Source organism: Lissotriton helveticus, chromosome 8 (genome assembly GCF_964261635.1).
Source record: "Lissotriton helveticus chromosome 8, aLisHel1.1, whole genome shotgun sequence".
NCBI classification, from domain to species: Eukaryota; Metazoa; Chordata; class Amphibia; order Caudata; family Salamandridae; genus Lissotriton; species Lissotriton helveticus.
The window spans coordinates 1,337,207,237-1,337,234,653 of NC_136069.1; the positions used below are offsets into that span (position 1 = coordinate 1,337,207,237).

At 46.5% G+C, this 27,417-nt stretch overlaps 1 protein-coding gene across 2 annotated transcripts in view; it reads right to left on the bottom strand.

Moving 5' to 3' along the window:
- The window catches only part of SLC35A5 (solute carrier family 35 member A5), a 155,880-nt gene that overhangs the window by 92,158 nt on the left and 36,305 nt on the right, over positions 1–27,417 (bottom strand). For both annotated transcript variants that reach the window (XM_078658314.1, XM_078658315.1), the window contains exon 4: positions 13,046–13,144. In XM_078658314.1, the coding sequence (XP_078514440.1) occupies positions 13,046–13,144 (99 nt within the window). The remainder of the gene's footprint in view (positions 1–13,045; positions 13,145–27,417) is intronic.

Sequence of the window (27,417 nt, forward strand, 5' to 3'; positions counted from 1 at the left end):
AATAACTATTCCTGTGCAGCTGAAAAGGGAGAAGTGTCTGAAGCTCACTGCCTGGGTCTAAGGCTGGATAAATACTGCCCACTCTGCAGCCATCATGTCACCATTGAGGAGATCCTACACATCGGTGTTGGCCAGATCCACTGGGAGGGACAAAATGCTTGTTAGAATCTGTCCCCAAGCGCGAGAGTAAGCCTGGTGCTTTGAAATCCTCTTTACAAAGGTATATAGCAAGCCTTGAGCTAGATTTCTAGGTGATAAAAGGGCCAAAAGAGAATAAGGAACAACTGTACAAGGCAAAGCGGACTAGAGGCTTGCTTGGAGAATGCCTCACAGACCCATGATTGTCCAGATGCCATCAGGTCCCAGTAGCCAAGCCAACTTGTAAGAACCGGTGACCAAAGATCACAGATTAACAATTGTGGAGACGCAGCAGTATACCTGCAACTGAAATCTTCCACAACATGGCCCAGTACCCTCAACTGCTCGTTGATTGGTGTATTTTGGGGAGTTGGGGGGTTGGATTATTTTGGCTGATAAGTCAACAGATAGGCTTCAGACCTCGGTGCCTGACAGAATTTCAACTAAAGCCACATAACAAGGAACCAGGGCCCTAAACCTACCACATTAGAGATGCTATTTAGTATTTAATTAAATAGCCACTATGACCTACAGGCAGAGATTTTGTGGATAAACACAATATTTAGGCCACTGAATCTTAAAGTTAAAGTTCATCCGAGTGCCGTTCCATACGAGTAAACTCAGTGCAAGGACAAATTTATCAAATCTAGAGCTTTGAGTGGAAACATTAAAAGTATGTTTCACTTAGAGTCTCTAACCCAGAAATCGTTTTTTAGATGCATATTACAATATGTTATTTTTATTGTGGAGATTGATTAATATGTGTGTGGTACCTCACACTTAAGCCTTCGTAACTTTTTTCCAACAGAAAGCTATTTAGGTCAAACTTGCACCAGACTCCCACTTCACTCACCTCCATTCCCTCGTTAGGAAATCTAAAAGTACCCAAGGTTGTGGATTCTGCTGGATGGAAAGAAGAAAACAGGCAAACTATACAATACTGATATTTTACTTGGGAAGGGGGGAGCGAATATGCCTTGAAAGAAGGTGCACAGTTGTAAAAAGTCATGGTCAGCTTACAGTAAGCTTAGAGCCCATCCACGGCTTACCATTTTACTATTGATTGACTTTAGTATAACTCATTTAGTTGCTTATGTGGGCTTCCCTTCCTCGTGTTTGACTGCTCTCCCATCCATGATTTATGTTGCGCTCTCTCTCTCTCTCATGTGCTTCTCTCCCCCGCCCCTGGTGTGCATCTCCTCTGTGTGATTTTACACCCAGCGCCAAGTTGCTCTGTCTTGCCAGTTTGCTTATCTTCTGTCACCCCGTGCTCCACATTGCTCTCTCCGTGGTGTCCCGCTGCCTACCATGTTGCTTGCCCCCACTCTTGGACTCTATGTTTGTTCTGCACCTCCTCATCCTGTGTTGCTACCCTCACCCATGCTTTCAGTGTTGTCTCTCTCTCTCATCCCAAACCATGTGTTGCTCCCTTCCTCCACTTGCATAAAAAAACAAGGGAAAGGTATAATATCTCCCAAAAACGACAATGCCTGAGCAGAAACCAAATACCTGTACTGTGAACTGTGGTCTAGTACTCTATCGACTTCATTACAGAGTGCCTACATTAATGCCAGAGACCCAGTTGGCATGGAGAAACAAGCCATGAACATCAAAACTAATAAAGGTCTTTAAAACTAACACAGACAAAACTGGCAAAGCTGTTTACACAATCTGAAAGGCTCCATCAGCAGAGCATGTGAAATCACACTAGTAGACTAAGGCCTTGAAACCCTTCACCTTCGTTTCACAAAACTTAAACTGTACCGGAAACTTAACAATAATTAGCCTAACGGAGTGATTTACCTGGTTCTGACTTCAGTGTTACTTGTGATTGACACATCTTTGACTGGTGAGGAGGAGATAAGACACCTGTTTCTGTGGTGCATACATGTTGAACGTTAGTAGGACTACACGAGCACAGGACACATATATAGGGGAACTACATTTGTCAATTGGGGTTGTACTAACACATACCCTAATCTGTCACTTCACTGTAGAATTTAAATGTCCCTATTAGTTATGTGAATATACACTGGCACTCTTTACGGCACTTCCGCAGAGATCATCCTGGTATATCTACACATACTCATACCCAGTACAAATGCCAACATGTACAGCAAACAGCAGCCTCTTAGAGTGTGTGTTACACTGTGCCACATTTACAAACTTGTAATCTTGTTTTCTTGATAGAAATCAACTGGCCTACAAATACCAGAATGCACATGTACATTCTGAACTAAATGCGTCACGCACACATGAATATGGGACTCTTAAGAGCTCTATATTACTGGCAACCAAGTGACCAACCCCTAAGCCATATGACGATGTGAGCTACTCTGAGCTGTTAGATTACCAATGTAAAATAATCTGCTAACCTCCTGGCATTGGCTCTTTGCATGGCTTGTAATGTCTGTATGTCAATCAGGCCCTGTTTTCACACACTTTGCTGCTGCTCAAACAGTGCTGGAATCTCTGGACTGTGGGATATTCAGATTTGTGAGGCACACTGGAAACGTATTGCCAACCATGGTCTCCTCTGCTCCCACTCCATGCAAACCTCGAGGATGGCGGGTCACAGCAGGTCATCCAGGCACTGGTGAAGTCATTAATCAGTCCAGGCCTGGTATCCTGATGCCCAATGTTCGTTCCCCTTGCCCAGCTCAGCAATTGAAGTGTGCGGCAGCGGCTTAACGCTAAATTGATGGTGCCCGACTGCAGAATATGCGAAGAGACTCACCAGTTCTTCCATATGTTACAGATTGTTTAGGCCTAGATAAATGGGGAGCCGCACAAGGTGTGAGGCCAGCAGGCACAGCCCTAAGCAGAATGCTAATAGGAGGAGTTGGGGTGCTGTGAACCATGAACACCACATGTCGCTGGCAGTTGTAGGCAGCAAAGAAAAGAAAAGTTTGCGTTTTTACTTTTTCCTCACATGCCTTTACGTTACATTTGCCTGTGGTCTCACAGCCTACCTTGCCTACGTTTAGCAATGATCCAGCCCTCATCTGAAATCTTCCAATAGGAGGGCGAAGACAGGCTGTATCAAGCAAGGGCATGGATGATTGGATGCGCAAACCCTGCTCTGTTTATTCACTAATTGACGAGGGCCGAGACAATCACAGAATACAAATACACACTCATAATGCCGGAACAGTAACGCCGTGGTGGGCCAGTCAGTGAAAGCGGTGGGCCAGTCTGTGGAGACATATTAGGAATTCCCTCAGGCAGTTATATTCGCAGGTATGTTTATTTTATTTTAAACAGTTATCCGAAATTTTGACCGCAAAAGAAGGAATTTATACTCCCGGCCCTCTGAATTAACTGCCGGTGCTGAGCACCGGCACAAATTAAGCACTGAAAATGTGTTTCAAACTGGGCATTTCTGGGCAATAGGCTACTAACATCACACCAGTCCATGCACACTCCTGCCAGGTACCGTATCCCAACCACACATACAGCGCACTCCACCCCTGCACCCCAGAAATCCTCAGCCAGGCCAGGACTGCAGGTGTAGTCTTAATATCAGCACTACATCAACCGTGCAAGGGCAACCAGTCAACATGTCACATGCACAATCAGCATACCACCAGCACAGCCGCCAGCTTCTCACGAGGACAGTCAACATGTCACACACACAGCTAGCATGTTACGGGTGCAGAGAAAGCAAGTCACAGGTGTAGACACAGCATGTCACGGGTGCAGACACAGCCCTCTTCTCACAAGTCAATTGAAAGCCGAGATTCAGGGGTGCAAGGACAACCAGCATCTCGCAGGTGCAGACCTAGAGAGCGCCTCGCAAGTGCTGCAAAGCCTAGATCTCACAACTGTAGGCACAGGCAACATCTCAATTTCCAACAAACCTTCACAAATGCAGAAGCAGAAAGCATCTCAAAGTGCAGAGACAGCTAGCACCTGACAGGCGCAGAGACAGCTAGCACTTGGCAGAGACAGCTAGCATCTACTAGCATCCTGCACATTGATTTATATACTTGCATAATAACGCCCAAAACCTTTAAGAGAACATCAGGCCAACGAATGTTGTTCGCAACAGCACAGTGAACCCATCCGCCGAACACCGGACATTTTGCAACTTGCTTTTCTATGGTGTATGCATAATTATACATGTGCCACACTTGCCCCATACCATCATCTCCTGAATATTTTTCCTTTTCTCGCAAAATTTAGCCAACCCTGCCACTTAGACTATAATAAAGTAAACAAACTAAACAGTTCACAGAACTTACCCCAGTAAAACAAGCGTCTTCAAATAGGTTGTGCCTCCAATTCTCGCAAAATTTAGCCAACCCTGCCACTTAGATTATAATAAAGTAAACAAACTAAACAGTTCACAGAACTTACCCCAGTAAAACAAGCGTCTTCAAATAGGTCGTGCCTCCAATTCCAAAATTTAGCCAACCCTGCCACTTAGACTATAATAAAGTAAACAAACTAAACAGTTCACAGAACTTACCCCAGTAAAACAAGCGTCTTCAAATAGGTCGTGCCTCCAATTCTCTCAAAATTTAGCCAACCCTGCCACTTAGATTATAATAAAGTAAACAAACTAAACAGTTCACAGAACTTACCCCAGTAAAACAAGCGTCTTCAGTCTTCAAATAGGTCGTGCCTCCAATTCTCTCAAAATTTAGCCAACCCTGCCACTTAGATTATAATAAAGTAAACAAACTAAACAGTTCACAGAACTTACCCCAGTAAAACAAGCGTCTTCAAATAGGTCGTGCCTCCAATGAATGTCCGCTGATTCGCCTTCTAAAATGTTCAGTGCTGCACGTTTAAATAGAGCATGCCGCCCTAATTATGCAGCCTTTAACTAATGAAGGGTGGTGGTGGCGCCAGTAATATGCCTGCTCAATTATCACAGCATGCCGAGAGGCGCCCCACGCTGCTGGAGCACTCAACTGTGCATTAATTATAGTTGAGTGCTCCAGCAGCCTGAGGCGCCTGTTGACATGCTGGGATAAGTGGGCCTCATGCTGTGATAATTGTTGCTGGCGCCAGAGGAAGTGGTGACTCATGCTGGGATAATTGGTCTTGCTGGGCCTGAGGAAGTGAAGTCTCACGCTGTGATAATTGGTCTGGCTGTGCTTGGGACGTCTGAAGTGCAACAAACGTGCACAAGCTGCTCCACTTTCAAGCACGGCGCGTTCACAGACCTGGGTCGGCTCGTGCCCAGGTCTGTATCTGCTCGCTCACTGCTCTGACTCCCTTGGCAGGGAGCAAGGCAGCTATAAGTCTCGTTGGCGGCAGGGCTTCGCCCTGCAACGCCAGCGAGACCTAAAAAGGAAGGAGGAAGGATAATATATGTGACACATAATATTACACTTCTAAGCCCTTTAAATATTATAACATGCATCACGACCTCCAGAGCTTTAAATGGAAATATGAAAGTGCAGGTACTCACCAATTAGGAGACCTGTCTGCTCCTGAGAAGTGGGAGAGCTGTGGCGCAGGGCCAGAGCGGCTGACTCTGGAGCGTGGGGCTCATGGTTTGCGCCCCAGCGCCAGTGGCAGATCAGCCCAGCATCATGTGAATCTGGGCAATAGCTCACTTAATCTCTTTGATGGCCCCAGAGCCTGAGACCTTTAGGGGTGACTAGTTCGCGCTGTACAAAATACCGGCTTATTTTAATTACTGATTCTCTCCCATTAAATGTACAACAGCAGTGAAGAGAAGTGCCGGTACCCTCTCTTTCAAATTAAAGAAGCGCAGGTGCTCCGTACCAGACAGTACATGCCCATTTATAGTTGCATAGTTAAGTGGTATGCGTTTAGCTTCCTGACCGATGTTAGTCAAAAAGATCCATTAGCAGTTATTTATTTTGTCTTGAATGAAATATCAGGAATACTACTTTATTAATGCTGTCCTTTCCAAGTTCTCAGAGTAAAAAAGTTTGTGGAATAATCCTTGAACAATGATCCATACACTCAGCAGAAAAGAAACATACTGGGGCACGATTGAAATGAGGCGTGCCTCTTTTATTCCACACACCCCAGTCATGCTTTGAAGCTCATCTTTAATAACATGTTTGCCCTTGCTCACTGTATTCCGAAGCTCTGGAAACACGCTTTTTTACTAGAAAAACATATGAAGCGCTGTATAGTACGTTACATTTATTAAGTACGTTTCCCTAAGGGGCAATAAGGCACACTTTAAAATGTAAATTATCAGACCTTAAAAAGTGATGCACGACCTTGAAAAATCTACTGCCTTGAGATCAGTGTCTTTGACATGACATACTCCCCATCCCTTCAAGGGGAATCCTACCTGATACCGAAAGAAACTCAAGGCTGGACTGCAGGATTAACAGTCAAAGAAGTGTGAATGTTCGTTTGTGCATTACAAAAGAGCCATTACCACGTCAAGAGGCCAGTGTCCTGGGCTTGGAAACCTACTAGAGTCTTGCAATCTTCCTTACTGGGGGGATGTGCGCCTCCTCTAAAGGAACCAACTTTCAACAGAGCAGTATCACGTGCTTCACCTGACCGGAGGCAGAAAGGATCGCAGGTCTCTAAATAGAAGTTGTCTCCAAAATCAGACTTTCGCTCAGCGCACTTTAAGGCTTACAACAATAACTTTCAGGTGCACATGTAACTATAACGGACAAATTTTCAGAGGTGATTATTTTTATCATTTAACAAAGTATTCACGCTGCCGCTTCATCCAATGATAGGGGTGAGCAATAACAATCTGAACCTGTTTATTTCTAGCAATTCCCAAACCGGACAGTTTATGGAAACATCCCACAGCAATTAGTTTTCCCCTTAGATATGCTTTATTCGGATATTGACTTTATGATATGGAAAACTCTCTTGTTACAAATGTCACAAGAAACGTAGCTACAGAGAAACATCCTGCTGAGGGTGCTTTGCTACAAACTCAGCCTCTAAACTGTCAGCGATTTTGGAGCACCCCAACAAGAGTGTTGCTTCATGCCATACTTATCTATATTGCCCCATACTTTCATTGTTGAGATTCATTTCCAAGCCAAAGTTTTTGAGCCTGGCTGTCTGCTTGACTTTGCGGAGAACTGCTGCTTATAACAATATTACTAAGACAGTAAAAACCTCTGCTCTCTTTTTTCTCTGAAACATGACTGCAAGAGTTAGGAACACTTAAATCTGTGAACCATTTAGGTTCATGGCCAGTACATTTATTTTGTATTGTGTTCTACAAATCTTTCCATTAGTTGAAATATTCATAATGCCAAATAAAAAAAAAAGGAAATTAGGCAAAGAAGGCTACAAAACTGCTTCAGTTAATCCCAGTAATGTCGTTACTACAAGAGAGCTGTTTGCTTTAGAATTCTCCATCTAGGCTGCACAGGGTAAAAAATCAGTTTATGTTGGTTCGCAGTGCAGTGGACACTCTTTATTTGAAGTTAAAGATAAAATGGCAATAGTAAAGTATTCAGCGAGCCAAATCTGACCCTAGTTGCTTTTAGCAATATTTATAAAACTGCTCACAAGTTTCAGCCACAAACAGTAATACAATGGCATATTGTAAATATATTTTTATTTTAATAAAAAGAGAAAAGGTTAATTTACATTAAAAATATTTGAACAAGCACATATTTATGCTTCTTTTCCTTTCAAATGTCTGTCCTGCGCTTCTACTCTGTGTTTCTGGTGAGCAAAGTGTGTTTAAAATGCAAAGTGTGTTTCAGCCTGCAGTACCGCAGCCTGTCTACAGGGGCAGAGTGAGCAGAAATATAAACACACTTCATGAAACACAGGTCCCCACAAGGCAATTTTTTAAAAAGTTGTAAAAATTGATACAGATGTTCCCGACACCATTTTTTATCATTTAGAAGACATTGCCTTGTGGGGACCTGGGTTCAGGTCCCCACAGTGCAATCAAGTCCCCACAGCGTGAGTGTGTAATCACATCCAAGTCCCCACAAGGATAGTAACACAAACCCCCCCCCCCCCCCACACACACACACACACACACACACACACACACACCCCCACCCCACCCCTAATTATAGTAAAAGCGATTTTAAAAAGAACTTTAAGATTACACTGCTGATCAGTTGAATACATTCAAATCAATACACCTAGTACTATTAAGAATAGAAATGAGCTTAGCTATTCAGTGGTTTGAGGGCACCCTTGGTAAGTGCAGGGCCATTAGGGGTCCTACAGTCTTAGGAGGAGGTTCAACAGTTATTAGTAATACATTTAGGGGGCATCTACATTCAGCTGTGCAGGAGGTTGTTCTAGTGGAGCAGACCAACATGAATAAGAAAGATCTGAATTGAAATCAAGAAACAAAATGTTTGGGCAGTAAAAGCAATAGAAATGATAATCGATAGCCAAGAGTAAAGAAAAAGAGTTTGCAAAAGGTGCGAAATAAGATTTAGGCAACATTATATATGAAGATTAGGAATCAAAATGTGTAATCCTAATTGGAAGGAACAAACAGTTTACTTAGTTTTTTAACCACTATTTCTTAAGGTTTCACTAGTGCAAGATATTCTGGGTAGGAATATACACATGCTCACACAAAGGTGCCTAGAACAGAAGCCTTAAGTCTCACTCACGAATCCTTGAATCAAATATAGATTCTCTATGTACCTAAAAGGAATAAACAGCAGTGAAGGCTGCTGGGAGTTGTGGTCTGCTGGGTAGAGGGTTAAGGAAGTCCCCTGGACAATATGGTTCCAAATCGGAACATCACTAGAGGTGGAAGGGTTTTAACTCTGTTCAAAATGAATGGGCCACCCAGCCAACACCCAGCTGTGCCAAATATCTACATATATATTTTTATTTACATCATTTATAAAGCACTGAATCACCCCGAATGTGGTATCTCCGCGCTGAGGACAGCAGTTGGTATGAGTAACAGTTAAAAAAGTAGCGTTTTGAGCTTCTTTCTGAAGCCTAGGTAATTAGTGGTGAGACAAATCTCGAGAGGCAGTTGATTCCACAGTTTGGGGGCTAGGTAGGAGAAAGACTTTCCTCTCAACCTGGCTAGCCTTATGCGCGAGACAATGAGCAGGCCCTACCCTTCGGAACGAAGGGAGCGAGGTGGTATGTATCGCATTAGCTTGTCTGCAAGATAGGCAGGGCCCATCTGGTTTATGCCTTTGAAAACAATGCAACAGACTTTAAAATGTATTCTTTTACGAACAGGCAGCCAGTGAAGCTTACGCAACAGGGGGAGTGAGGGGGCACAGTAAGGGGCACTTGTTACCAGGCGTGCGGCTGTGTTCTGGACCACCTGATGACCTTGCAGTGCTGATTCCTTAGCGGCGATCAGCAGAGCGTTGCTAAATTCTAGGCGGCTGAGTACCAGGGCATGAACCAGAGTTTTACGTGTAGATATGGGTAAAAAGTGAAAGACCTTGCGAAGGAGGCTAAGTGCATAGAAGCAAGCTCTTTTGGTTGCAGCTATGTTTTCATCCATGTTAAGATCTGTGTCCATTAGCACCCCAAAGTTTTTAACAACTGTCTTTGGCAGAGGTGATAGCCCCAAATCATCAGGCCACCAACTAGGGAACCAGCTGTTGATTGCATATTTGAAGAGTATTACTTCGGTCTTTCCTGCATTCAGCTGTAGGAAGTTACTGCTCATCCAAGATGTTATGGCTCTCATCCCTTCCTTGAACATAATTTGGATGTCAGGGGTGTCTTTCTTGTAGGATAGGATAAGTTGGGTGTCATCCGCGTAAGAGATCGGGATGAATCCTAACTTCTTAAGCAGCGCTGAGAGGGGCAATATATATGTTAAACAAAGATGGGCTCAGGCAGGACCCTTGTGGTACCCCTTTGGTGACTTGGGTAGTTTCGGAGAAGAAAGGGCCAAGGTTCACAGTTTGCGTTCTGTTGCTGAGGAAATTTTGGAGCCAGGCCAGAACGGAATTCTGGATGCCTATAGAGCGCTATCTGTCCAGCAGGATTTGATGAGAGATGGTGTCAAAAGCGGCGGACAAGTCAAGCAGTATAAGAATCACTGCTTGACCGTCGTCCGCTAGCACACAAATGTCATCAGTTATGTTCACCAATGCTAGTTCAGTACTATGCATGGGACGAAAACCTGACTGAGATTGGTCAAGGCAGTTGGCGGCTTCTATGAAAGCAGAAAGATGAGTATTAATATGCTTTTCCAGAATTTTGCTATACAGGGGGAGTAAAGAGATTGGGCAATCGTTGGACACCTCATTAGGGGGTAGTTTTAGATTTTTTCTAATGGGCATGATCTGCGCATCCTTCCATTTTTTGGGGAGACGGCCCTGTTTGATGGAGCAATTAAGAATAGAGCAGAGGGGCTCTGCTAATTCAGCTGCTAGTTTTTTTGCTTCTTTGGTGGGTAGTAAATCTTTGGGCGAGCCCGATTTAGCGGAGTTCAGTAAAGATTCTGTGTCCTGAGTAGTAAGCAAGGGAAATTCATTTAGAGTAGGCTGATTTTTTGGAGCCAGGTCATGGTCGGTTGGAAGAATGTGATTGGTGTTAATGGGAGAAGCTAGTATCTTATTATAAATGTTCTCTATTTTTTTTTAGAGAAATGGAGGGCTATATTGTCACACAGTAATCGAGTAGCTTCCTCATCTGAGTTCCACGCTTTCGGATTGATGAGAGAGTTAAGGATGTGGAAGAGTGTGAGGTATTGCCTGCTTGCTCCAGCTGGCTGGCTATGTGATTTTTTCGTGTGGATTTTAAGTTTTTGTGATACATGTCTAGGGCCAGTTTATAATGTTCCTTGGCTGTTGGAACTTTATTTCGGCGCCATTGTCGCTCTGGCCTTTTGCACTTACTTTTCTCTAGGCGCAGATTTACTGTGTACCAGGGTGTTGGTGTGCGAGTAGGGGCAACACAAGATTTCTTCTCAGGGAGTATGACATCTAGAGTGAGCTTAATTGTGTTATGAAAGGACGACAGTTGATTGTTGACTGTATCCGAAGCGGAAGAGTAATCAGGGGTGTAAGCAGCAAGAAATTCGCTGAGGGAGTTTGTGCCACTGTCTATAGGTACGGGTTATTGGGGCTCTTTTAGTTACATGTTCACGAATATCAGTTATGTCAAAAGATATACACGAGTGATCCGACCAGATTAGAGGGGTAGTAACTTTTTAAGAGATAGCAGGTGAATTGGAAAGAATTTGATCTAAAACATGACCAGCGGTGTGCGTCGGAATATTGTTTCTTTTTATGAATCCGAGGGCAGACATTACCCTTCGGAAAGTAGTGGCCTCCGGATCATCAGGGTTTTCGCTATGAACGTTGCAGTAGCCTAGTAATAAAAACTTATTAGTAGAAATCACATGGGGAGCAATCCGATCTTGAAGGAGTGAGATAGAGTTAGCAAGAGGTCCGGGGGGGCGATAAACAAGAGCTCCCTTTCAGCTTAATTGTGAGTGAAGATCGAGTCTGAATGAGGATTTCTATATTATCACTGCAGTATTGATCTAATAATATCGCTTTAATTGGATCTTTATAAATAATAGCAACCCCACCACCGGTTTTACGTGGCCTATCTAGTTTTAGAATGCGATATCCGTCCGGTACCGCAATTGCAATGTCTGGGGCAGAGAAGGGTTTTAACCAGGTTTTTGTTAGGAACCCAATATCTAAAGAAGCAGAAGAAAGTAAATCCCATATGTTGGTGGAATGTTTAGGGAGGGAACTAACGTTTGCCAAGAAACACTCCCAGTTGGCTGCAAGTGGGCTGTTAGTGTCGACAATATGAGGGGGGACACTGGCCAGAGAAAGTGGCAAGCTTTGGTACCCACAGAAAAGGCAGGATAGCGGGCCATCAACCGAAGGGGGAAATTGGTGAATACAGGTATAGATCTCCTTACCTGCATCAGGAGAGGAAATACAGTCTTTAATGAAGACCAGCTCGTCTGGTGTATGTGGTGATAATGCTAGGAGGTGCAGTTTAATCTATAAAGGAACCGGCAGGTGTTCTGGCCCCGGGCGCCGGACTGGCGCAGACGGGCTTGCCTTACCGCCCACTGCGCGTCGCCCCCAGCATCCGTTTTTAAAGGTAAAGAGGTTGCAGCGCTAGAACGCCCACCTCTTTCCACGGGAAGTGTATAGAGTGCAGCAAAAAAGTAAAAAGAAGAAAAGAATCCCTCCACAACAATCGAGCTACGCTCGTGGTGGACCGGGGAGTTCAAAGCATGGAGATGAATCAGGGTAAGAGTAACATTTGAATTTTAAAAAGTGAAGCTTGTCAGCCGCTCAAACTAACAAATTGCGGGGCTACATAAAAACGAACCATTGAAACCATAAAAACAATGTGCATGCATACCAGTGTCAGCGCGTCCGCTGACACTGGTATGCTCATATAGTTCTAGTACCTTTTTATAAGTCTGCCATCAAGTAGCTCCTTTCAGACATTATGGTATTATTTTTATATTGAATTAAGCACACAGCACTTTCCACATTGCCTCCACTGTCAAAAATGCTTCTTTTTCATATAGATTAAATGTTCACTAGCTACTAACAACATTCATACAGATTAGATGTTGTGCAAATGCTGCAACAGTAAGTAAAATCAAAGATTGTGGTTAATTGAGTGAAAACAACATTTTCCCAATGAAACAAAATTATTTTCTGTTCAACAGCCAACTAAACAGATTTACAGCCTATAGTTTCAGCACACCATAATCCTCTTGCCCCTATTTATTCTAAGAGCTACGTATATGCATGGCCAACATACTTCGGCCTACTATCTCTAAAATCAGGAGAACACCCGTTTAGAAAATCAAAAATGGTTTTGCACCTAAAACACAAAGAGCAACATGCATTATTAAAAAGAGAATATAATTATTAGGGTAATAAATCATTTTGCCTTCCATTTTCTAGGAAAAGTTGCTCCTTTCAACAAAGGTCGGCAAGCAAACCTGATAAATGTATCATCTTTTCAAGGTTACACTTACCTCTTATGATAACACAAACTGCCAGAGCCAAACAAATGATAAGCTTAACAGCCTCGGCACATACATTGACTGTGGCTGGAAGATAGTCATACTTGTTCTCTGTGAAATAGAGCATGTTATATCATAAATAAATGTGGATGGAAAAACTTAAAAAGTTAATTAAAAATATTTTAGTTTGAGTACAGCCACATCACTAATAAAATAAACAAAAAACGTATCTAGTACATTACAAATCAAATGTTAAGACACACTTTTACTGATGGATTTATTCTGAAGAAGTGGAAGAGCTTTTTAAAAGCAAAACAAAAAAAATATTTTTATGGACATATAATGTCAAACATGGTCAAGAGCAATGTAGTACAAATAATAGACTGGTACATTAGGCGAGGGGTTACCCCCAAACATTATAGCACATTACAATTACATTTCAACTGTGTAAAATGGAGAGTATAAAAAAAGCATTGAAAATGCAATAGGTTTCGCCTTTTATTAAGTTAAAGCCATTAACTTTGCTATACAATACCATTAGCAAAGCAAACGGCTTTAACTTAATCAAAGGCGAGACCACCTGCTGTGAAATAAAGTTTTTTGTACTTGATAATGTTGGACTTCAAATTGTACGCCAATAATGAAAGACTTATGTGCCAGCATAACAGCCTGTTGCCTTCGCCATTAACTCTGGTTCATTGCCATGAGAACGTCCGGGATACATCTGTACACAATTAATATTTCAGCAATCCTGCATTAGGTATCGGGCACTATCGCAGTCAGTGGAAACACAACACAAAAGAAGCGCAGCCTGTTCACTACGGCTGTACAATGCTTTCACTTAATTTGCCCTGTGAGAGCACAATGTTGGGGGCTGCCCTGCGACGTGAAAGAGTTCAAACATGACGTCAGAGGGAGCACGGCTATGGAGGGGAGAGATGTATTTATTTGTTTTTAGGGCTCGCAAGCGAAGCGCCCTTTTGGTAGGGTTTCAAAAATGTACCTGCAAATTCCACACAGCTCGTGCGTGTTATTTCCAAGGTCCATTTTGATTGGGCTTTCAGTGCGTGCTGTTTTTAAACAGAACACGCAATAGGCCATAGGCGGTCATGTAGCTCCGCCTATGGCCTATTGGTGTCTGTTACGCCCACCAAAGCCCATATATGGCTTCAATTATCGCGGCCAGACACGGCCGCGATAATTGAAGACATATGCTCACAGTGGCGCGCACCACTCCCGAGCTTCTTTTCGTTTTTTAATCCATTTCACGGAGAAGCAACTAAACGCCAACATCTTGTTTTAGTCCTCTTTCCTGCCGATGTCTCCCGGACCGTGCAGTAATATCCCAAAGAGGGGGGGGGGGGGATGGGGGGAGAAGTCGCTCTCATCCTGCGCATCTGATCTGTGCACGACATTACTACCTGTGCAAAGGTATTCTGCTTGTCGGAGTTGACAACAGTCAGCACACACGTGTTACAGTCAGAATCTGTACTGTTTGCAGGTGATATTCTGTGCCCAAGACTAAATCACTATAATTTGTCAAAGACTGCTCAGCCAAGGACCAGCTTAGAGCGGTAGAAAGAGCAATTTACACACTGTTAAATACTGAAACGTGAGCATTAGCACGTTGGGTGCTGGTCAGTAAACTGACCTGCTGCACTGCTGTCGGAAGAATGACCTGAGACACCGCTCTCTGGACGTCTGACAAGGGAAGTATTAAAGCCCACAAAAGTCAAGTATTCTGGGAAAGATGAAACAGCGTTTTCCCAGTCCCGCCCCACGGCTTGCCCTTCCTGCTTCTTTGTTTAAGTGGCAATGCCACATCGAACAGAAGCCGCTGTATCCATGTGTAGACTTTTCTTTTCTGCTCGAAAATAAACAAATACTGGCAAAGCAAATGAATATGTTGGACTATGGCAAGCATGTATTTTCTACATATACATCCAAAATAATTTGGCAAAAATATAAAAATGAAGGGGTGGCACAGTAGTCCAGGTTCACCAGCCCTGGCACTGAAGTGTACTCTTTCTGGCAATTGTGCAAATTTGATCAGGCTAAAAAAAAAAATGTCGTAGCTCGCATGGTAGGACAGCTAATGGATGACGCGGGCTGAACTACTAACCATTCCGAATGCTTTGGCAGACGGAAGACCAAAGTAACGTCTCTTATCCCAGGGAACTTAGAGCCCAATTGGCCACAGTCAAGTAAACTTGTGTCTGTACTAACTGGAGCATTTTCAATTTTAATAAGCGTGAGTATTGGGAATTTGATAGAAAACCGCAAAAGTGTACTAGCTTTGTATTATTGGGCGCGCAAATGGGATTTACACTGGAAGACCATGTACATTATTGGAATTGTGTGGGGACGCAGCTGCATTTTTACACTCCTGATAGCGCGCAGTGTTGCTGCTGCAGCGGAGCGTTAGAGCCCTGTATTGGAGGATGGAGCGCTAACACTCACGTTCAGTGCCCCATTGGCACAGAATTGCGCTACACTCCTGATAGCGCGCGGTATTGGAGGATGGGGATGTGGGCGCTCAATTGATGATTTGGATAATACTTTATTCCAGTACTGATCTCCTCATACACATTTGACTACGGATTCAGTAATGCTTGTGCTCTCCCTGGTTCAACTATCATGATTACGCCTCTAGCGATTTACTGTTAGCTTAGCCAGTTTACATCAGAGTACATACTCTTTGCCCTCCTTAGAGCTCCCAATGGGACTACATTCCCCACATGCCTATGTACTACGTCAGTGCGTGCACTAATGTTGGACGGCAGGCACGGCTTGCTGGAACAGGAGCTACGATCTGTGAACACCACCATGGCCTTTTTAACCGCCTCATGACTGTCAGACCGTTATTCCACTTTCAAGTACAGATAAAGTGGCTGCAGATTATGTACTGAGAATCGGTGTGTTCTCAGGATACCGGAGCCTGAGAGCATGCACTCAGTATATTAGATTATCTGATGTATGGGTGGGATGAATTTCGTGTTTGATACAGACTTCTTACACTGATAGTACTGTTGGATGCTATAACGATATCTCAAGCCCAAGAATTACCCCTGCAGTACACCCACTGTGACCGATGATGTACGGAGCGCCCAGCTTTTACTGTTGTGTATGGCTGAGTATTTACCATGAGCTTCACGCTCAGAATTCTCATAAGGCTGAGTTGTGAATACAATGATATCAGCAGGTATGAGGTGTGATTGCCTGACGTGTGGTGGAGGAGTAACTCTCTACTTTCACTGATGTTTCTGCGTGACAGACCGAACTCTACGAAGGTTAGGAATACATTATAGACTACACAACCAAAAGGGCCTGTTCCTTTCCTCCAAACACAAACTAAGCTAGCTATAGGATGATGGTGAGACCGTAGATTCAGACCAGGCCTGCACACATGGCATTAGATGCAAAATTAAACAAATTTGTTGAAAATGGCAGGCAAGTAAGACATTCCATTACTTTAAAAGTTTGTGACTACTGAAGAGCCCCCACCTCCGATGAGACTAGCAGCGCGTGTCCCTAAACTGTAGGGTAGGTGACCACCCCACCTAGTCATGTTCATTTTTTCTGGCTATTTTTTCGCTGTTCGTGTGCATTCATGTGCAATACACTACTCACTATCCTTTAGATAATATAACCAATTAAGGAATGAACAGTGGTTTCCTCTACCAGTGTATGACAAAACTGATTACAGTTTTATTTTTAGGATTTTATTACAGGAGTGGCTGTTAAGGTAACTTATTCTTGCCTGTGCACGGATGATGGATATTGCATCAACTGTTAGGGGATCCTAGCCTATCCTGATGAAGACTAGAGACTCTGTCTGAACCTTTAAAGCAACCAAATCATGTTGATAATAAGGATGTTTGAGACCTAATATCTCTCCCCACATCCTCACTTTTTAAAATCCTACCCATGTACCTTTAAATTAAAGGCAACTCCTTTGAGTTTACGGAGAAGTAGTTTTAACTGTTAGTTATGGATCCTTCGCTTATCCAGTACCATTTATTTGGATCTCCCTCACACTGAGGTTGAGACCACCTGTGTGAAACGGGAGAGGCATTTGTCTCTTTTCTTTACGGTGTCTAGTGTACTTTTGGTGTCTTGTCTCTTTCGTTCCTGCTCTCGCAGGAGTAAAACATTTTCACTCACAGCTGCTTTAATGGGCTGTTTTGAACTGTTTCACAGCGCCTAGTTACGGGGTGCTATTTATGTAGCGTGGAGGCCGCTGCTGCCCATCTGGGCACCTCTCGTAACCCCTGTTGACCCCAGGGGTCTCTGCCGTAAACCCCTAGGCCTGGTGCCATGAGACAGCTGTGCACTGAAGCTGGAAGAGTCACTGCATTGTTTGCATTCCTTACGGGCCACGTGACACCCTGTTGCTTCACTCCCCTCTGCCCGCCCGACCTCCCTGGACGTTCCAGCTGCAGGGGAGGGGGCTCTCTGCCCCTGCAGGCTTCTGCTGTCTCCCGGTCCCTTTCTCCAGTGCTTTCAATGGAGAATTCGCAGTGTATGTACCTGCTGTGAGCTCAACCGCTGGCAGTTCTTGCCTTATCAATTACATTGCTGTGCTCCTTAGAAATGCCAGCCCCCTTTCCCTGCATTGAAGTCGGGTAGGCTCCCCGCATCTCCCGATACTTCCTCCCCAGAATATATGGCACTATCTGTCCCATTAAAGCTATAAAAGCGGTGGTGGCTTTAAAGCGTCAGCACTTGTTTCATCTGGAGTATCGCTGTTACTGCCCAACTGAAAGACACCTTTTGAAGCACTTCGCAAAATGTGCATTAACATCAGAACACATCGCCCAAACATAAACATCACAGCAATTAACTATATTTCATTGCCTGTACTGTTTTTAAACACAGAGGGGCAACATATCCGCACCTGTGGGAGCAAGGTCAGTAAGGGGTGGGGATACAATTAAAAACAACTGTAAACGTAAGCTTAAGCACAAGCCCCTGTTGCGGATGCCTTAGCCCATTTAGCTCCAATGTTCAACATTCAGGCCATCATCTTTTTGTATTGCATGAGCCAATAATTCAAGCAGATTGATTTGTAGTAATATATGATTTGCATTAACGTGCATTTCAGCTGAACCTAGCCCAAATGTGATCAATATTTTTAACAGAGTGAGACCCCCTTGATTTAGCCAGTGCAAGCTCCAGCTCATAAATCAGCTTCATAATTGCCCACCACTCAGCTACCCTAAAAGGCGATGAGGAGATTCAGGCTCCGGCAATGCAGAGGCTGGCCGAATAATAATGACAGATGATATTGATTATAATTGTTGCAATTTTAAATTAATGGAATGTACCAAAACCTCTACAGTCTCTAAAGCCGCAAGAATTTCAGAGGGAACTATTTCGTCAGACAGAGAATTTCTCTATTTGGCAGCAATTTTGAGACTGTCATTGGCCCTATAATGACAGACGTTTTGGCAGACAGTGCTAATTAGGGACTTCTTAGGTGACCTCTGAAGACAGGCAAGTCAGTGAAAATATGAGGCTGCAGTTACAATCCTACGGCCAACCGTGAAGTAATCCATAATCTGTATATATTTAAAGAAAGAATGATAAGGAATATCATAGGACGTTGGCAACCCTTCAAATGTACGAAAACTGTTTATGTCATAAAGGTGTCCTAAGTGCTCGACCATAAAGGCATTTCTGACTGCATGAGTAGTAGAGAGTATTTGGAGGAAATATTGTGATGATCTATATATATCCTTCAAAACTCGCCAATCGTTAGGTTCCTCGGCGTGTATTTGAGGTGTGTACTCCATCCCTGAGCCACGACGCGTTACATTGTAGAAAACTTTCCAAACCAAAAAATTGGAGCGCACTCACGGAGATGTTGAAAAGCTTTTAATCTAACTTTCAATTGAATGGGCAAATACCACAACCAACGCGTTTCAGTCTGCCTGAGACCTTGTACATGGTTTAGTTTAGCGATTTACTGAGGCCAATTAATTACAAATGTATGTCGTGTAACTTCTTGTTCCTCTGCCGCTAAGCATTGTGGAATGTGTAGTATTTCAAATAGTGCAAACAAATGATACTTGTGCAAACATATCAACATGCATTATTTACAATTTCATAGATTCTCATATTTGATAACTGTTGGAAACCGGCTATTTCGGGTAGGCTAAGGCTGACGCCAAAGCCAGGCCGAAACCACCATTCCAGTCAGGGCAAGGAAGTCACACGCCAAGATAACCCCTGCTCACCCTCTAGGTAGCATGGCGCGAGCAGTCTAGGCTAAACTCGGAGGCGATGTGTAAAGCATTTGCGTCAGCGCACGACAGCAACAACATTCTAGGCACACCACAAAAGAGACTCTACACAAGGTTATATTAAAATAACTTTTGTATTGTCAAAACATATCAGATAGAAATCACACATGTACATTGTGCCAACTGGCACGGCAATATTCACAAGGGATTATTTACAAGACAGGGCCACACGGGCCACTGTCTGAAGCAACACTTTGCAGATATAGAAATACTTGTCAGAAATTAGAATAAAAGTATATAAACTTCACTGTAACACAAAGTAACAGTTATAGATCACATCCAGTAATTACTGGGGACAGGTAAGTACCACCTACGCAACCCTAAACCCCTTAGGAGACTGTCACGCAGGGGACCAGGACCTCACTAGGACCACCTGCACTAAAAGAACAACCACCTAAGTATCACACAGCATTTAGGGGTCTAAGAAAGAACACATTACCCATGATGTATGAAGCACATTCAGAGGAGTAGTAAAGGAAAACCACCTAAGTATCACACAGCGTTTAGGGGTCTAAGAAAGAACACATTACCCATGATGCATAAATATACATTCAGAGGAGTAGTAAAGAGAAACACATAATGTATAAACCTACACATTCAGTGGTGTTAAGAATAAAGCACATGATGCAATAAAATTACATTCAGAGGTACCAGAATAATACAGTAGCGCAATAGTCACATGATGTCTAAAAACATTCAGAGGTGCCGGAATAAGACATGATGCAAGAAATCACATTCAAAGGTGCAAGAACCATACAATTGCGCAAAACCTACATAAGCCACCACCCGTGGCAGTCCCTAGGCCAACTGGCCTTGTTGGGGCTAGAACGCCCTGAGTCTCAATGTCAGGGCCTAAACGATGCAGGGGCCCACTACTTGCTGGGCCCCTGGGAACACTCACAAGGGCCTAAACGTTGCAGCTGGCACTAAGTGCTGCGCAGCTGTGAAGGCCGGGCACCACTGTGCCCTCGCTGTCCCACGCAGGGACTCTCTCCTCAAATTGCGCCTAAACGGTGCAGCTGCCCACTAATTGCTGGGCCGCTGGAGATTCAAAACTGCGCCGGGGCCCTCACTGGCCCTAGAACCAAACTGCGCAAAAGGTTGGAGCCACACAGGCTCTGAAAACACTGGTCAACCGTGGGAGCCACACAGGCTCTAGAAACACTGGTCAAACGTTGGAGCCACACAGGCTCTAAAAACACTAGGCATCGGGGAGCCCTCAGGCTCTGAAAACAATGGTGCCCCCTAGAGCCCCACTGGACTCTCCAAACGTTGGGGCGACCCACTGCCGACCGGGGTCGCCCTTGGTTGGAGTCCCCCCCCCCCCCCGGGGGACTCGAGATACCGGGAATGCCCCTCGAGCCTCTATGGGCTCGTAGAACATTTGTGCCCCCTTTGAGCCTCTCAGGGCTCACAAAAAGAAATGCGGCCGGTTTGCTGGAGCACCGCTCGGGGACAGAGATCCGCCCTCCGAGCCTCATCAGGCTCTGCACACCAGAGGGGGGGGGCGCGGGCACCGGCAATGTGCCCCGACGGCCCCTCTCTCCCCTCCGAGCTGCACTCACCAGTTCTCTTGTGCGGCGGCGGGACGGAGAGCTCCCGCTCCTCGGGACTCTCCCATGCTGCGGCCGGACTCCTCCCTCTCCGTGGCTCCTTCTTCCTGCCGCGTCCTCTCGGGCACATCTCCGGTCTCCCTCCACAGCATGGGAGACCGGCAACGACAACCTGCTTCTTTCTCTCGGGGCTCCCTCCCGGTCACGGGAGCCCCGCAGCAGCCGCCATCTTCTCCTCGGGGCTCCCTCAGCTGAGAGGAGCCCCACGAACGACCGCCATGTCTCGCCCCTCTTCCTCCTTCTTCCCGCCGACTGCGGGGGGCGGGACTTCCGGCCGGCCGCGACCGCATTGGCCGGCCGGCCAACCGCTTCCGGGTTGCTGCGGGCAGCGCAGCGGCCCTTCTCCTTTGGCAGGCAGGCGGGGGCGGATTTCTTCTACGGTCACCATTAAAACAGCGCTCTCAAGCGCTGGGGGGCAACCACGCGCCAAAAAGTACACCCAAAGCGCTACCAGCGCTTAGAATCCAAATGCAGCGCTAGGACCAACATAAAGCGCTCTTTAGCGCTGGAGCACAGTCCACAGCGCTCCCAGCGCTAGCACAGCAGGCAGAGCGCTCCCAGGCGCTCAGGGGAAAATTGAAGCGCTCCAAAGCGCTAGACAACAGGCAGAGCGCTTCCAGGCGCTAGTAGTACAGCTCCAGCGCTCCTCCCCAGGAAGATGCAGCTTCTCCATGCTGCCAAGGGTCCCAGAGCTTCCCAGGGGTAAAGCCAAGTCCCCCCCTCAGCCCAGGCAGGGCAGGGGGTCCCCCAGGAGTCCAGGCATCCAGGGGCTGGCCAGCGCCCACCCCTGCTAGATTCAAGTCCAGAGAACAAGAACAAGACAAGAACATTTTGGAAGGGGCAGAGCCCCTTCTCATACACAGAAAAGGCTTTGAAGTCTTTTGAAGTCTTTGTGTAAGCGAGCCCTAAGCTCTGGGTGCATCTGGTTTCCCTCTCCTGTCAGCCTCAGGTCAGAGGTGACAGGGGGCCATCAGGAGGGAGAGCCATCAAGGGTGGGCCCACAGGCACAGCCTGGCTCCACCAGACGCTCTTTCCACTCCTCCCTAACAGCAGATGGGGGCCTTTCATCTACGGCTGACTCAGACCCCCTCCTCCAGGGCCTGGCAGACCCCATCCTACTCAAACAGACAGTCCATCCACCAGCAGGCCCAGGCTCATCAGCCAATCACGTGCCAGCAGACTCACTACACAATTATGCCAACTTCTAAAAGTGGCGCTTCTAGACTAGACACAGCCATGCCGCATACACCATTCTGCAGCATTCATTCTCACGAGTTCATACATATCAAACTCGCCCCTGCACTCCCCACGCATCAGGAATCTACCATGGGCACACATATTCCCCATTCATTCCTATGGGAGGGCAGGTCGCTCACCATCCATACACAGAGAGCACACGCACTTTACACTGTACCACAGTGAGAAAGTGCGCAAAGGCCTACAATCACCAATCCAGGTTCCAAAAACAGGCTAGGAAAAAGCAAAAAGTCACGGGGTAAACCTGCCCAAAGGACCGGGTCCAACAATAACCTTGGATAATTTTATACATACCCAAGTTTTGTGACTGAGTTTATGCACAATTTTCAGCAATTTCATTCTTTATGTACCCGGAGCCCCTGAGTAATAATTCTGTATAAGCCTCTAGTGGGTTTTAGCCATAGCATATTTTTTGACCCTGTATGAATTGAGATTCTTGGGATAAAGGTAGTTCCATAACTCAACAGGGTGGTTTTTGGTCAATGATATTTAAGATATTATTTATATTATATACACAACATACATTTGTAATTAATTGGCCTCAGTAAACCGCTAAACTAATTCATGAACAAGGTCTCGGTAGACTGAAACGTGATGGTTGTGGTATTTGCCTGTTCAATTGTAAGTTGTATTAAAAGCTTTTCAAAAGCTGCTCCGCCCCCCCCTCCAAAAAATGTAAATAAAAAATAAATAAAGGGCAGGCCCCGGGGAATGGGGTCCCAGGAGTTGGAAATGGCCAGGGTAGAGGGGCCACGCAGGCCCCCCTACCCATTTTTATATATTTAAAAAAAAAAGAAAAAAAGAGGATGTTGCCATGCTCCGAGGGAGGGCGCGCGGCCCCCTTTCAAAACTTAAAATAAAGGGCACTTTTAAAAGACACTCACAGTACGAGGTCATCATTGATGTCACCGAGCAGGTCATGAGTGATGTAATATGGAGGTCAATAAGCAGTGCATTGCTGGGGCGCGAGTTATAGGTAGCTCAGCTAACTAAAATGGCTGATTTTCTCTGGTTTTGTACGAGTGAAATGTCAGACTAACAATAACGTCCATGTAACCTTTGTTTTTTTCTGTTAATATATCTACACACATACGCACACACACACACACAATATTCTTAGTAACTTAAATCTGCGATCTGGGGGGGCGCTAGAGGGCGCACGAGCTAATGGCCGCACTTTAGTGAGGCTCTGGCTGCCTGGTCAGAAGTATCCTGATTTTATCCTCCCATCCTGCAGATGTCCACCTGAAACTTTCAGCGAGTGTGAGCTTATATGTCCTGCAGATCCTGTCCAAGTTTGGAGGCGATCCGATGTTTGACGCCGGACTTCGTCGAGTGTGAAGACTGACCGGGTCATACTGCTGCAGAGGGGCGGCGCAAAAGCCTGGGCGCGAGGCCGGGGCTCGCCACGAGGAAAGCAGGCCTCAGACGCAGGGCGGCCCGCCTGGGATGTGCGGAAACTGCCGAAGCTCGGCGGACCTGTTGGGGTGGTGAGTCTTCCCCTCTTGCTGGCCACTACAAAGCGCAGGGGCACTGAGCGGCGGAACAGAGACCTGCTGGGACCGCGCGTGAAGACGGGACCTGCCGCCTGCACCGAGAGGTGATTGAGCGGGGCCCCGGGCTTGGCGCGCAGATTGCCGATAGTGCCAGTGCACCCTCTGCGGGCTCACCGCTGCTGGTGGCTGTGGGTTGAGGGGCGTCAGGAGCCTTCTGTGGGACACTACCTGAGACCGGACCCCTCACTAGTTGCTACCCGCCGGCAGCACAGTGGAACTTTCCCTCCCGAGCCTCTACGGCACGAACTGAGAGCATCCCTATAAGGCAGAGGGGATTGCATGAGCGCAGCTAGAGCATATTAATGACTATTGCAACTACTGAAGACATACAGCACCCATAGGCGTGTGGCTATTACACTGTCGTGGATGCGCCGCGTATCTGGAGGTCCGCAGGGGTGCGCACTTATCACTCATACTACGGCGAGGCCATGTGCGGCCTACAGAACGAATATTAGTAGAAGATCCTGTGCATTTGCCTGGGCTGTTTGACGCCGTGGGAGACGGGGCGGACCCTGGCCAGGCGCTGGGGATTCTGGCAGCTGCTATCGAGTCACCTCCCACGCCATGCTAGCGGGCGATGCAGGCAGCGGGTAACAGAGGGGCACAGGCCTTGCCTACCCAGCAGAGGTGAGAGACGCAGTGGTAGAGTGCTGACTGTGGCAGGACACCTACAGGGTGGCCTCGGGGAGGTTATTCTGTCACGGCACGGACCTTGACCGATCGTCCTTAGCACACCTCAAACCGCCATACGCACAACGAAGCCGAGTGGGAAATCTGACCCCCTCATTAGCAATTGAAGATAGCCTCGGTCACTGGGGCTGGAGACACATCATATTGCGGAGATCACTTGCGCACTGCTGGACCGCTCCTCGCACAGAAGGTGCTGCCACTGGCGCAAACACTGTACTGGAAATACAGATGCAAAAGGGATTGTCACCGGGCAGTGAGGACCGCTCCAATCGCATCTCACCGAGCACCTCAAGCCCCTACAAGCGACGCACAATGGGAAAGAATGACAATAAGCAACCTAAACCCTCTTTTGAACCCGCGGCCACTAGGAAACAGCTGCGAAACACGGCGGGCTCTGGCGGTGCCCGTGGATCATCGGGCAATGAGCCCCTCTCCACATCCATGACCCCTGAGATGCAAGTGATGATGGAGGAGATGAGGCAGGGCTTCGCCACAATAGTGGACAAGGTGGATCGGCTGTCCTCGAGGATGGATGGGGTCGCACAAAAACTGGAGGTCCATGAGGAACGCCTGACGGAAGCAGAGCGACGCATCTCGGCCGCGGAGGACACATCGACATCCCACGATACGCGCCTATCCAGAATGGACAACATTCTGCGTGTGATAGCGGCGAAGAATGAGGAGTTGGAGGCGGGGAGTAGGCGCAATAACATCCGTGTCATAGGTGTGCCGGAATGCACCAACACTGGACGTATGGAAGAATATGTCGAAAAAATCCTCACGACTGCAGTGGGCAAGGAAGTCTTCTCCAGTCAATTTATTGTCGAAAGAGCACACCGTTCCCTAGGTCCAAGGCCCAAGCCAGGGACGCCGCCGCGGCCTATTATCGCCCGGTTGCTCAACTACCGCGACGCGGCACTACGGGCGGCGCGGATGAACCAAAACCGGACGTGTGATGGAGTGACCTTCTCAGTGTACCCGGACTTCACCCCTATGGTGCAGGAACAGCGGAAGAAGTTCTTAGACGTAAAGAAAAAGCTTAGAGACATGCAGGTGGACTATGCACTCCTATACCCGGCACGACTCAGAGTGACCCATCAGGGCAAACAATATTTTTTCACAAATCCGCAGCAGGTAGAGGAATATATCAAAAAACTCCGCGCTACTAGAGGAGGCAGGCGAAACGAGGAGGATGTTGATGTAGACGGAGAACCTTTGGAGAATGCTGAAGACTGACAATGCCTCTCTGATATAGACTGATTGACCTCATGTCGTTGATCTGATGCTCGGTTCGACTCCTTGGGCCTGAACATGCCCCAGATGAACTAACCTTGTTATGGAATCGAGTTGCAGATTCATTGCTACGTGAACATGATGTGGCTGGGCTGATGGGTCACAAACTGTGGTCCGATAATGGGTTTGTCGTTGAAGTGAGCAGGCTGTTGGCAACCTTGGTGGAGGTATGAGCTGCAGCTGATAAGTGGACATTCTCACTTGAATGAACTGGAGTCTTCTCCACCTGGGGAGGAAGCCATGAGAGACGTTGGCATGATGGACAGGTTCTAATCTGCAGGGGTAATGTATACCAGGCACCACCCCCCATCTCTGACTGTTCCCGTATGGCATGTGCGGGGCGGGAGGAGATTATCGGGGTGAATTGGTGCGTTCCTCTGATGCCCCCAGAAGGGGATTCCCCACACAGTTCTTCGATGGTTGTTGAGTACGGGGTTCAGGGAGGGGGGAGGGGATGTGGTACTGGCAAGATTGGGTTGCTTCAGTGGGAGGGGGGAGGAATGGGAGCGAGGGAGTTGGGTTGCTGCATACGGGGGGAGGGGGGAAGTATGACTGTTGGGGTATGGGCTGTTGTGACTATAGGCAGTGTTGCGGGAGATATCCATGGCGTGAATGCAGACGTTGGAGCTAGTGTGACTGAAAGCGTTACAGAAAGGGAGATGCAAATGCTTCGGACAGCGAGGAGACTTGCACTTGGTACGATACGAGTAAGGGTTGGCAGATTGGCTATGATTCTTTATCGGGAGTACAATGGCGGGCATGGGTGATGACGCATTGAATAACATCTCAATTTTGTCCTGGAATGTACGAGGCCTTAATGACCCCAGGAAATGTAGAAATGTACTTACGTATTTAGATAGACATCATGTGAAGATAGCGTTACTTCAGGAAACTCACTTGGAACCGCAAAGGGACCCTAAATTTGCATGTAGATGGGCACTTGTAAGAGAGTTCTCTTCTTATTCCACGTATTCCAGAGGTACGGTCATCTTGATCAACAGAGCACTGCCATTCCAAAAGTTGGGAGCGAGGGTGGACATTGAGGGGAGGTATGTGATCCTATGGGGCAGGCTGGGCACGGATGTGGTCATAATTGTGAATTGTTATGCGCCCAATATTGACATACCTGGTTTCTTCCTGACATTGTGGGGTCATGTATTGGAGGTCGAAGCCACACACGTCATCTGGGGGGGGGACTTCAACCTGTCGCTGATGCCTGGGGCAGATAGGTCGGATGGGAGTGGACAATACAACACAAAAGCTCGAGACACCCTGCAGGGTATACTAACTGAGGCAGGGCTAATAGATAGCTGGAGGTTCACGCACCCAGTGACTAGAGAGGGCACGCATTTCACGACCCACGCACGTACATGGGCGAGACTTGATTACTGCTTTATATCGCGGGGCCTAGCCAATGGTGTCATTAAAGTAAAACATCTGCCTCGGACCTACTCTGACCACTGCCCGGTCTTGGCTATAATTGAGATGCCTGGACTGAACAAATTGCGACCACCGTGGCGGCTATTCCCCTCCTCCCTTCTTGACCCTGTCTTTAAGCATGAACTTGGTGAGGAGATAGAGGCTTTCTTCCCTAGAAATAAGGGGTCAGTCGATAGTGTGGGGACGATTTGGGAAGCCTTCAAGGTGACTATCAGAGGTATCACGATTGC